Source organism: Carassius gibelio, chromosome A6 (genome assembly GCF_023724105.1).
Source record: "Carassius gibelio isolate Cgi1373 ecotype wild population from Czech Republic chromosome A6, carGib1.2-hapl.c, whole genome shotgun sequence".
NCBI classification, from domain to species: Eukaryota; Metazoa; Chordata; class Actinopteri; order Cypriniformes; family Cyprinidae; genus Carassius; species Carassius gibelio.
The window spans coordinates 8,361,386-8,374,266 of record NC_068376.1 but is presented as its reverse complement, the minus strand read 5'-3'; the positions used below and the strand labels follow the sequence as shown (position 1 = coordinate 8,374,266).

Sequence of the window (12,881 nt, the reverse complement as noted above, 5' to 3'; positions counted from 1 at the left end):
GATATTCCCTGCAGGGACAATGTGCTGTCTGTTCTGAAGTGTGCATGTTTCAGAGAAAGTGTGCCATTTACCAGCTTGTTGTATCCGGGTGATGCACTTGAGATAGTCTGTGGCAGATCATCCATTCAATTTAACACTTGATTGTTCTAAAGATGTAAAGAAAAGATGATTAGATATAGACTTGCCTTTTTAAAGACGATATTTAGTAAAAAGACTAAAAGATTACATATAGCTAACAGATCTGGTGCTGTCTGATTCCAGGATTTGGAATCAATGGAGATGATTCTTTTTTTAATCTTGAGCAAAAATAAAATTCTGTGTGACACATCTTGTATCATTACTAGAGGATGTTTTAAGCAATTTTAGGCAGTGGTGTCACTACAATTACAAAAACTTGAAATGACATTGATAAAAATTACAGAAAGAAAAAAAAAAAAAAAAAAAATTTTGTTCATGAAGGCATGATTTCATTCACTCTTGAAATTAAAGTTTCTTTATTGGCATCTATATGATTCCATTAAAAATGATATTCCACAGAAATCCACGGAAACTCTCCATTCAACAAATGGTTCTTTATAATGGAAAATATTATTTAGATAATAGCCGTGTTCTTCACACTCAGAAAAAAATGGTCCGTTAAAAACTGTTCACTACAAGCTTCTGAAATCTTTTTTTTCCATGGCATCACTTTTGGAACCTTTATTTTGAAACCTCCCCTTATTTGTAACACACTACATTTTGTAGATAAAGTTTAACATATTTCAATTGAATTAATAGTTACGTTATAAAAACAAAGATACTACAATACCAGTACTACACAGAGTGAACTGACACCTGCTGAACAGTTGATATCTGAATTAGATTTATTCCAACATCAAATTAGATGATAGAATATTAGTGATATTGTTGAATCCAATAAATCTTCTGCAGACTCCAAACCTTGGGAGTCGGCCCTCGATTCACGTCAGAATTGAAGAATCAACTCTTCTTGCAATCCCAGCTGTAAAAAGATCCATAGTGCCTCTAAATACATCTGTTTGCATTGTTCACAGTGTATAGACACAAACTGCAGTGATCTGTAACACTCACATATTTAACAAGCAATTAATATCAATGTTTTTAATAGACTCTTAAAAAGAAGATACTTTGAAGAATGGTGGTAACCAAGCAGTTTTAGTTCTCATCGACTTTCATCCTATTTTTGCCCATATAATGGAAGTCAATGGCTACCGAAACTCTCATATTCTTCAAAATATCTTCTTTAATGTTCCACAGAAGAAGAGGAAAAGCCAATATGAGGTTGGAATTTTCATTGATGGTTTATCCCTTTAAACTTATTAAAATGGGTTACAGGTCTCAGTTTTTTAAAACAGAGGTCTCATCAGAATATTAGCAATTCACAAGATGTGAACCCACACGCTGGCTAGCATAACAACAGCAGTGCAGAGGCTGATGAACAGCTCAAATAAACATTTGGTTATTGGACTAAAAAGGACTGTGTGGGTGTTAAGGACAATCCATTTTCTGAGGCATTGTGAAATGTGTTCTCTCCACCAGTTTACCTCAGTGCCTTCAGGTCAAGAGGCCTTGACGCTCACAGAGACGTGCGATGCACCATTGTGCACTGAACCACTTTGATACTTACACACGATTGCGCTTGTTGAAGCTGTTCATGTGGAATCATGGGGGCGTTAAACCTTGTCATGGCCTAACGGCAGCCCTGGCATATCTGGAGCCATAATGATAAAATCTCATCACTGTGACAGTTTATGCAACTCTTTCACTCTCTCCTTCCTCTCCCTCCCTCTTCAGCTCTGCTTGTTCCCCTCGCCAAAAGCGTGCGAGAAACCGCTGTGATCACATTTTCTCGGCACCTGCTTTAACAATTGTTATGTGGGAAACACGACTGTGCATGAGGTCGCAGTTGTCATGTCACTGGCCATAATAACATCCATTACATCAGACTCAATCAGCGCGTCCCCGGAGACGGCAGCCCATGATTAACTGGTCTGTCACCCATCATTTGACGCGCCGTTTGTCAGTATCACTCTGCGGCGCGTTGGGTAGGGTAGTGCTTCAAACTGAAACATTACCGCAGAAGCCAAACGCTAAGAGGACTGTGCTATGAATGTTTTAGCAGACGGCGACTGCAACGCTACTACAGAAATAGAAACAGCGCCGGATCTGAAGGCAGCCAGGCTCTTGGAGCGGGAGTACAGTATGGGGGCCGTTGCTAGGTAACGCCAGAGCCCCGGGCTCGCGCGGAGGAGCATCCTCGCGCCCCTCTTACCGGTGCGACGAAGGGAAATGGATTTGCATCAGCGCTGTCATTATGAGCAGTATCGTCGTCATCTTTAAACGCATGTTACATGTGCAGACTCATTTCGAACAGTGGGAAGATACACAAAATACCTCGTTTCATATTTCGCTCGCTACTATATCAGACAGAATCGTATTTCACTCCAACTTGTCACTGGCCTACACTAGCAGCAATTCGTTTGTGAACGAGTCCGTGGTTTTAAACCAATCGTTTTAACAGCGTTTCTAGCCTAATAACATGCTGCCCCCCATTCGGTCAAAAAGTGTTTACACACACACATATATATATATATATATATAGGCCTACTTTTATGGTTTTAAATCTTTTTTTTTCTCCTTGTTACCTGTGAGAAACGGCTGCGTGAATGAACTACTCAAATGAATCAAACTGAATCGTAAACGATGTCTCTTTCAAGTTGTTTGAATAATTAAAAGAGTAATTCATTTGCGATCCCGGCATGTAGTTCTGATTCTATACAGGGATTATTGCTTAAATGTCAGGGGAAACTATTCTCAGGTCGGTGTAATGGATATTATGTAATGTAATGATATTTAGGCTATTTATCAGTATTATTTAACTGTCTGGGGCGCGTGCCCCATTGAAAGCTTACCCCTACGCCTCAAAATTGAAGAGCAAATAGCGATTAATTACGAACTTCATTGGTTTGACATGCTGAATGAATACACACCCCTTGACTGAACGATTAGTTGTTCTCTGAACGAGAACTGACCTGAACAAGATTATCTCGTTCGCAACTGAACTGGAAAAAAAGGGAAAAAATAAATTACTTTCTGGTAATTTCTCGGATTTCATAGTGTAGACTTGCAGATTTTAATAAAAATTAACACGACTCGCAGAACAAACAAATATTTTTTGTTAACTGATATGAATCAAAACTCCCTCATTGGAGAAGACTAGACCACATTATGATTCCTTTGGCGCCCTCTGCCGTTTTTTTCAAGTAATATTCTCGTCGACAAGGTAGAAGTCCAAAACCATTACAATTTAACAGCCCCTAGTTTGCAATTACAATCCGTTTAGAAAGCCAGCCAAAGGTCCTATACCTTATAAAGCATCTCTGTGCTTGGTACTTTTAAGTTTAATCCAGATATTGCAGTCTTGTTTTGCTATCACAGTGTCTTCTTTGCAACACAAAACTAGCAAATGGCTGTTGACAGCATACTGAAATAATGAGTGCACACAAATTCGTGGTCATATCAGTTTTAATTCACACATTTCAGATAAAACAAATAGAATTTCTCTTACACGTTGTCTACACACACACACCCACATCCAAGCACTTAAGTAACAAAAAGTAAACGTGTCAATACATAAAAATACCTTGAACAAACAAGAGGACCATAACATTTTAATAGGTTATAATAAACTTTTTTTTGTTGACTTGATACATTCAGTGAATAAGTATAAAAAGTATATGAGACGACCCTCGGTGTGCAAGGGTTTCTGTCAGTTATGCCTGTTGTTGGTAAAAGCAGCATCATCTGGTACAACGGCAAGTCTACCAAACCACAATTTTATATCATTATGCGTTTTATAAAGATATCGAATTAAGGTTATACATCACTGTTCTCTTTATAAGCTTAACTGCCCGAACACAATTTCATTATATTGGTCAGTTAGATATACTGATATATAGATATTTTCTGATGTGGACATAAAAAGAGGCTCTCTTGTAAGCCACTTTGGTAAAAAAGCATCTGCAACAAAGATAAACAGGAAAATGCAAATGTAGACTTGGTATGACACGAGGGTAAAGGCATCATAACTACTTTCTTTAAAAGCCATAACAAGATAACTGACTATAGCTTTACACCATTTATTTCCCACAACTGCTATCACTTCAGCTAAAGGCCTTACACAGGAGCACACTGAACACTCAGAATGGAAGTTTAACACCCTCGAGTAACTTTACGGTAACGTGAGAAGGTAATTACTTGTCAAAAACAGGGGAAAAAATGCAACTTTTCGTGTTTTCAAGAGTGAAATTTTGTGCATTTACAGATTTTTACTCAATGTCATTGCAGTGTGTATTTTGTTGATTTGCAATACACTGATTACAAAGGTGTTACACAGCTTTCATGGCAGGCACTTACACTCAGAGCAAGACGCCATAGTTTAACGGCTACTAACAGCACATAAAACACCATCTGCCAAAATAATACGTTTTTTAATCATCACAGGGGACAAAATAGTGATACAACCATGACACCTTTCCCCTTGTGTCTGCCACTGACAAACTGTCCCATTACCTCTAAACAAGAACCACGTTTTCACCAGTTACCGCACATTTTCACTCAATAAAACTAGTTGTGCAGACTGCTACTCTATAAATATATTAAATATGCATTTATGGATACAAGTGATATTAATGGCTAAAATCCATCTATGTTTGCTTTTCGGGCAAAGAGCAACTATTTTAAGCAGACAAGGAAATTTATTGCTTGATGTTCTTTCTCGTTGAGGGAAAAAGCTGCAAAGGACTGAGAAGATGGACAGAATGACCCTGACACTGGAGGTGTGTGTGTGGGATGGGGTGGGGTGGGGGGGGGGGTCCCCTGCAACGTTCCCTGAACACTGTGACTGTAGCAAATTGGTTCTGCCTGCAGTTCAGGCCTGGTCCATAGGTGGCGCCGGTGTACTGTGGTGCGGCTGCAAGTCTGCTGGAATCCCACAGTGGTTGAACAGTGAGGGGAGAAGGTGCTTGGTTTGGGATGTTGTTGATGAGGGCAAGGATGTGGTTGTGGAGCGAGTGACAGTCACGGTCTGAGGCAAAGTGGAGAGGGCTGAACTGGGCTGACAGGGGGCCGAGGTCACGTGGGTCATTGGCGTTGAGAGGGCTGTGGACATCAGCAGGCCATCAGAGGCAATAAGGCTGTGAAACTGTGAGGAGTCATTGAGAGGGAGGGCGAGAACGCCCCACGAGCCATGAGAGATGTCCTCGTCCTTTCCCAGCGACAGATTGCTCAGATTCACTTTGGAGTTATCCATCTTTGCTAAGAGATGAGGTTGTCTCTGTGAGTATGTGCTGTCTGTGAGTTGCCCCACGGAGGATGGAGGAGTGAGAGGGGGTTGTGGTGATGGAGGTGATGGGGGAAAAGGATCTTCAGAGGTGGGGAGCAGACTGGGGTCCAGCTCCAGGCTGGAAAGAGTCTCAGCAGATAGTCGTCCACTCAGTAGATCCACGACTCCCCCCGGCATGCTACGACAATCTACCGCTTCTACAGGACCAAGCTCAGCCATTCCGCTTAGACATGCAAGGGATTCTGGGTATGAGCCCATGGCCTGCAGAACGCGAACCAATTCTTCGGCTTCCTCAGAGGTGGGCAACAGCTCACCATTCTTGCCTATATGGCAAACAAACATGAATAATAGAATACCAAATTATTAAGCAAAGTAGGTATTACCATAAAACAATATAAAAACAGATATTATGTAGCACTGTATAAAAAACAAAATTCCAATTAGATATCAATTCTTAAAATTCCTATTAATGATATGATCATGCACATCTAATCAGTAAATCTGGTTCCGTTATTACCACTAAATCGCCATCACCTGCTTTCAAATGGAGCGGCATTTAATAGACAGAACCGTAGATCACTGACAAGCTACGCAGTATCGCGTTCATTATCGCTTTCGACAAGCATTCGATAATAAATGCGATATTGCATAGCTTGTCAGTGATCTACAGCTCTGTCTATTAAATGCCGCTCCATTTGAAAGCAGGTGATGGCGATTTAGACTAGATGCGCATGATCATATCGTTAAATACAGTATATTGACCAGCCCCCAATTCCTATGCCAAACTTGTACTATATGCCAGTGTTTCCTGCAGCCCCACAGCAAAAGACATCTTATTTATTATGTTTGCAGACAAACCTTAAAGGAACACTCCACTATTTGTGAAAATAGGCTCATTTTCCAACTCCCCTAGAGTTTAACAGTTGGGTTTTACCATTTTTTTTATCCATTCAGCCGATCTCTAGGTCTGGCGGTAGCACTTTTAGCTTAACTTAGCATGGATCATTGAATCTGTTTAGACCGTTAGCATCTTACTGAAAAATTACCAAGGAGTTTCGATACATTTACTATTCAAAACTTGACTCTTCTATAGTCACATAAGCTTATTTTCAAAAATAGTGGCATGTTCCTTTAAAATAAGGAGCCTCAAAAAGAAGTATTTTATCCAGAAAGGACACACTGATGAATGATTAAATAAAAGACAAATAAATACTGTAATAAGTGTACTGTTCATATTAGTTAATACATTAACTTTAACTTATTTCCATGGAACCTTGCCGTAAAATGTTACAAATTCCCATTCATCAAAAATTCCTAAAAAAAAAAAAAACAAACTATCATTGCTTCCACAAAAATATTAAGCAACACAACCGTTTTCACCATTGATAAGAAATTTCCTGAGCGTTAAATCAACATATTAGAATGATTTCTGAAATATCATGTGACACTGAAGACTGGAGTAATGGCTGCTGAAAATGCAACTTTTCCATCACATGACTAAATTATATTTTAAAATAGACTGTATTTTTGATCAAAGAAATGCAGTCTTGGTGAACATAGGACTCTTCTTTTTTTTTTTATCTTACCATTAAAACTATTACTTCCAAAAAGATCAAAGTCCTGCAGGTCATCTGGGAGTCGAGGAAGAACATCTGAGAAATCCTCCTGATTCAACTCCAGGTCATGTGGAATGTCGCTGATGTCATTGGTGATGTCATCTGGAAATTCATCTGCACTTAAATCAGGAGTTAAAGGGCTCCTGCAAAACACAAAGAAGATGAGTGCAGTGCACACTTACAGACACACACAGATACACACATTCAAACACACTCGGCTCTCACCTTATGCCAGAGGGCTGAGTGGGCAGATACAAGATGGAAGGCAATCCCAGGTTACCCTGGGGCTCCGAGGGAGGAATGGGTTTCTGAGGACGCCTTGGTGCTCCTCGCTTTCCTTTCTTTTTATGCTTCTTAGTGAGTGCTGGAGGCTTGGCTTTCTTCAGTGGTCTGTGCCGCTGAATCTGCTGGTGGTGGTGGTACGTTCTCCGGCTGATATCACCTCGAAGGAAATTGTCCTGTAAAGCACAATTAGCACACACATGGTTAAATTAGTTACTAGCAAAAGTTTTTTACGCAATGAAGCAAGTCTTCTGTTTCTCACCATTTTCTTGGCATGCTCATCACAAAGTGGCGTCTGGTGCGTGATATCGAAGACAGGGATGGAACACTGAGCTCCATCTGCAAAGCGAGCGGTGCAGCTTGAGAACAGCTGCTGTGAACGGTTCTGAAGGATATCTACAGAGTGCCATTAAGGACACAACACAGGGAAAACAGTTGTAAAACTTTAGTCTATCACCAAAGCAGATGGTTTGTTGAAAAGTCACAGGACAAATTGTTCTGAAATGCAGACGAACAGCCGAAAGCAGCCGGCCTTTGTTTTACAGGTACATCTGAGTTGAGTTCAGACTAATTGAAAGAATAAGAACTTTGAGAGGATACGCTGAAAGCAGTGCCTAGTGAAGGGTAAGGCTGAATTTCTGCAGTCTTCACCTTTCACGACAGCCGAACACAACCCTGAGTCATCTCCAGACAATGGTACTGCAGTGCTGTGGATTCAAAACACATAAGAAAACATCTACTGAAACATGAAAATGTACAATATGAAGTGAATATTGAATGCACATTAGGTGTATAAATCAAATGTTTCATTACGATTTGATCTGACATTATGTTAACAGTTTATACAATATTTATAAAACTTTTGATAAAATGCAAGGGCCTGCAATTCCAATATTAAGATATTATGTGCCTATTATACATAACCAGTTATATTTACTAACTCAAAGTGCAACCAAAATATTACACCAACATTTAATTTAACTCTTATTTAGAAAATTACCGTATTTTTCCAACTATAAGTTGCACCTGAGTATAAGTCGCATCAGTCCAAAAATACGTCATGACGAGGAAAAAAACATATATAAGTCGCACTGGACTATAAGTCACATTTATTTAGAACCAAGCACCAAGAGAAAACATTACAGTGTACATCCACCATCCACGCTCTATGTCTTCAGTTTAGACTACAGGAGCACTGAGCAGCATTAGTGCGGCTGTAGACGGTAACGTTTTCTCTTGGTTAATTTTTCTCGGTTCATGTCAAATACATTTTGATAAATAAGTCGCAGGACCAGCCAAACTATGAAAAAAGTGTGATTTATTGTCCGGAAAATACGGTACTAATCTCGCTGCTCTGCTATTGCTGCAACTTACACAAACTAGCCAGGAACTATTTTCAGGCGCTGCATGATATCATTGTGTAAGGCAGCAAAGTTCCTTGTTTATTACACCGGAATGAGAGTATAGTTCCTAGCCATATCGGCCTAGAAAATCGCAACTTTTCATTTTCCGTCGGTCTTAGAAAACGATGTAATTACAGAAGAGACAAGTTTTAAATAGGACAAATATAGAAACTCTTTGGTCATTTTTGACCAAGATGCTAACGGTCTAATCAGATTCCATTATCTATGCTAAGCTAAGCTAAAAGTGCTACAGCCAGACCTGGAGATCGGCTGAATGGATACAAAAATGAAAAAACTCAACTGTTTAACTCTAGGGGAGTTGGAAAATGAGCCTATTTTCAAAAAAAGTGGAGCATTCCTTTAATACACAAGTGTGTGTTTTTACCTGGAGGGTGTGGAGGTCTTTTTATATTGTTCCTGAATAAGCTGTGCAGTGTGGTGAGGTTCTTCTCTTGCTGCCTGAAGCAGGGCTTTACGAAGGGTATGCTGGGATCTCCTCTCTCTCCTGAAGCCCCTCTGCTCTCTGCAAAGGTGCGTGTGTTTTTGTCTCAGGTACGAGCAGAAGCCTGTCAATCTCTCACCACGGGAACTGCTGGCACTGTGAGATGGGAAAGAGAATTCTCTAGATCAGCACTTTTCAAACTGTGGGTTGCAATCCACTGTTGGGTCACAGAGTGTAAGCATTCATGCAGTGCCAACCGGTTGTGAAAATGGAGAAATACTGATTTGAGATTAGATTATTCTATTATATGAGAAAGAAGCCATGAAGTAAAGCAAGTTGCAGTTTAGCAATCTTTGTGTTTGGTGGCCGAATGATTGTTAGACTAATGGATGACTGTACCATTCCTCAAAGTGCTTCTCTTGTAGTCTCTGGCACTGATGTGACACTAGTTTCCCCAAGTCTCCTTCTTCCTCTTCACTGTCTTCGGACCAGACAAGCCCTAGAACACAAGCGGTGTTTGTCATGGAAAACAAACTAAAGCTAAATGAACCTTTAAATGTCAAAATCTCAGTTCATAATTACCAACCTAAATGTGTGTTCAGGTCTTGGTACCTCCCCCTGTGTTGGTCCATCAATCTATGGAACTTCTGCAAACATGGAGCTTGTTGTTGCATGGCAACTGAGTGCATTTTTATTAAGCGTCTACGTATGTCATCACGGCCTGGTGCTTTCCCTGAAGCTGCAGGGACAACCTTTTTGTCAAAAGCATGATTAAGGTCCAGTTTAATTTTTTTATCAGCTGGAGTTGTTTCTATTGAGCCCTGGCCGCTGTCCTGAAGAGTTGATGAGGTTTTGAAAAATGAACCTGAATGAATTGCAGGGGTTTTTAAGATTTCCGTTTGAGGGGAGGAGGGAACTTTGGGTGTTTGTGTGGTTCTTCCAGTCTGGGAAGGAGGGAAGCAAGGAGGTTGAAGAGTTGAAGAAAGAGACGAGGTTTCGAAATGTTTTGGGAAGGCTGGACCCACACTGTGATCTTGCTGTTTCTGCTTATGGTTCAGAGCTTGGTTGTCTTGGGCCTTCTTCAGAAATGTGCCACTAGGTTTTAACATTTTTCCCCCCCTGTAAAAGGTGAAGGGATCTGAGGGGAGTAGACAAGCCAAGGAGGCTGGGGGTGATGGAGGTAAAAGCTCAAGCCCGTTGTGGGTCTTCAGAGCCAGGGATGGAACAGTAATGTTGAGGGCCAAAGACTCTATTGTATCTTGTTTCTTCTTTCGCTCCTTCTTGGGGAGGACACCCATAACCTGAAGGTGACTATTACAATACCTAAAAGATAAACATTTTTTTTTTCAGAATTCTTTAAACATGCAAAATCTTTTTTTAAACATTTGTAAATCCAAAAACCTACTTTCGGTCGTGAGCCTTGGGTATTGGATTGGTGCAGCGCTGGCTATTGTACTTGGCTACATATTCGCACTGCCTGAAAGGAGCAGTCCGGTCCTCAAGCACATGACGGATGCAGAAAGCATAACCGTTGAGCCGGCGTTGCTTGCAAAGCTTTGGGCTATATGAACACAGAGGTTTGTGGTCCACCTCCGAGTAGTGGATGTGTTTGCCTTCATACATCCCAGAGCTGGAACTCCCCGGAACATCAGCTGATGAAAAAACATTTTGTGAATGAGACAAAAGTGTGAACTCTGCTTCTTTTGGAGTGCAGGAACAACAACTTTTCATTTTTTTATTTTTTTTACTCAAAACTGAAAATGTGTCTTGCATTTATAATTCTAATTACATTTCAAATGTATATAAATGTTGTGTATATATTTTAAATAATTATACTTTATATAATTTTAAATTATTAACTTTTGGCCAAATTTTTGCTTCAATTTGCAGTCTGGACAAGCTGATTCTCACTGCTGAAAGTCAGAGCCGGTCTGCAGATATTAGGCAGTCAGCGTTGACAGATTTCAAAACAAATCATGGAACAGACTCGGTTTCAGACTATAATTCTATCCAGTTGGAGGATATCAACCATGTTTGATATTTTGAGACGATTTTACAACACATACTGATGTAAACACATACATTTTTCTCTGTAACCATTTACAAAGTCGTCAAGTGTACGATGCCTAGTGTTTTAAAATCTGTTCAGATTTAAAAAGTCTTATAATGTAATCCAGCCTTTCCTGTAATATTCATTTTATTCATCTCAATTACATGCAGTTACAGTTAACTGCCCTAAACTGTATAGTCTGCAGACATGATGGTTAACATTTTAAAAGCACCGATATCAAAGCTCTGGGCTCTTCCATTATTATTGTGCTCCTTCATGGTGAGTTTCTAGCACTCACCAATGTATACAAAACTACAAAGGTTATGAATCTATAATGGAACAGTCAAACAGCTCTAATAAAACCGGTTAGATAATAATGACAAGCTTGCATATCTGCAGGTCAAGTCACAATGAATTTAAAGTAGCTTTCAATATATGTTGCAGTCACCTCTAACATCTAACAAATCTGAACTCTGCATTCCAAAGCACTCATCGATGCATGCAGTATGTATTATGTTCAGCATACACAGCTTAAACCATTAAATAATAAAGTAACAGGAAACAGGGCAAGTAGCCCCTATTTTAAGCAATCAATAACACTAGAAAAACTGCTGTAATCAGAACTTTTAGCAGGTGAAGAACTAAATCATAAAACGATGGCTCGTAAAAGTGTTTTGGAAGAGTACAATACGTTTGACATGCAAAGCAACTTTGAAAACGCAAGGGGACGGTGGACAACCCGCCTACTACATCATGTACTTGGGCATCTCGATCAGTTACTTTTGAGGCAAGGATTGAGCGAGTTGGGTGTGTAGCGTCTCAAGTAACAATTTAATTCATTTCACGAAAGATACGATCAGAATCAGCGCGGCAGAATCAATTTCTTTGTTGCGTCTTGCAAATATTTCGAACGCATTTTGAAACTTTGTAACGGACGACTGATTTATTTAAGCGCGGGAGAGACTCGGGACCGATCATAAGCAAAATACCTGTCAAAAGAAAACGCGTTATCGACGACCTGAGACATTTTAAAGTTTCGGAGTATTATTTATCAGGTATATTTAGATTAGTTTCACGGGCTTAATTTGCTATAATATTGCAAGAAAAACTTATAAGATACACATTTTGACTTGCAAGTATTCCTTTATTTCTGCGCAATTCGTAGTTACCGTTGGCCTGTGAAACCTCCCGAATCCCCCGAGTCGAGTAACGAGGTACCCGTCTTGCAGTGCGTGATAAGCGGGCTTCCGCCTTTGCTTGAGTCCGTTGCTTCCCGGCAGCCGCCGAGTCCCCGATCGCTGCGGCCTATGCTAAACAAGCTACGCTGATCTTTTCATACGGTCGACGGCTATTACTTTCAACGGGGATTTTCCGCCTCCCCCTTTACGCTTTATGCTAGCAAATTAAGTTTTTTAACGCGTGGATTTAATTTAATACGAATCCTACTGGCATATCTTTGTCGATTATTGAAATAAATCTAGCCGTACACAAGGAGAAAGGGGTGTTGGTTTAGTCATCGGATGCGAGGCTTCTTACAGCACAACTACAGGCACTGGGGGGACATGACAACAGCCAACAGTGCAACAACAACCTCTGCAACCATTTTGGAATTCAACTTTGTATGTTCATTGTCGGCTTTTAGAAAGATGACATATGTCGCAAACACAGAATATAGATTGAGCATTTGAGTGTCCGGCTGTCAGAAGTGTTCAGACCAGCGTGAAGT

General features: G+C 40.2%; 1 protein-coding gene across 1 annotated transcript; it reads right to left on the bottom strand.

The window, feature by feature from the left end:
• Positions 1-3,525: 3,525 nt before the first annotated feature.
• On the bottom strand, positions 3,526-12,473 carry LOC128015389 (INO80 complex subunit D-B-like). The gene is made up of 10 exons (XM_052599198.1): positions 12,325-12,473; positions 10,511-10,757; positions 9,692-10,428; positions 9,505-9,604; positions 9,049-9,261; positions 7,861-7,967; positions 7,523-7,656; positions 7,204-7,436; positions 6,949-7,121; positions 3,526-5,685 (listed from the first exon to the last, which is right to left on the bottom strand). The coding sequence occupies exons 2-10, from the start codon at positions 10,726-10,728 to the stop codon at positions 4,949-4,951; spliced, it is 2,652 nt and encodes an 883-aa protein (XP_052455158.1). The 5' UTR covers positions 10,729-10,757; positions 12,325-12,473; the 3' UTR covers positions 3,526-4,948.
• Positions 12,474-12,881: the final 408 nt, after the last annotated feature.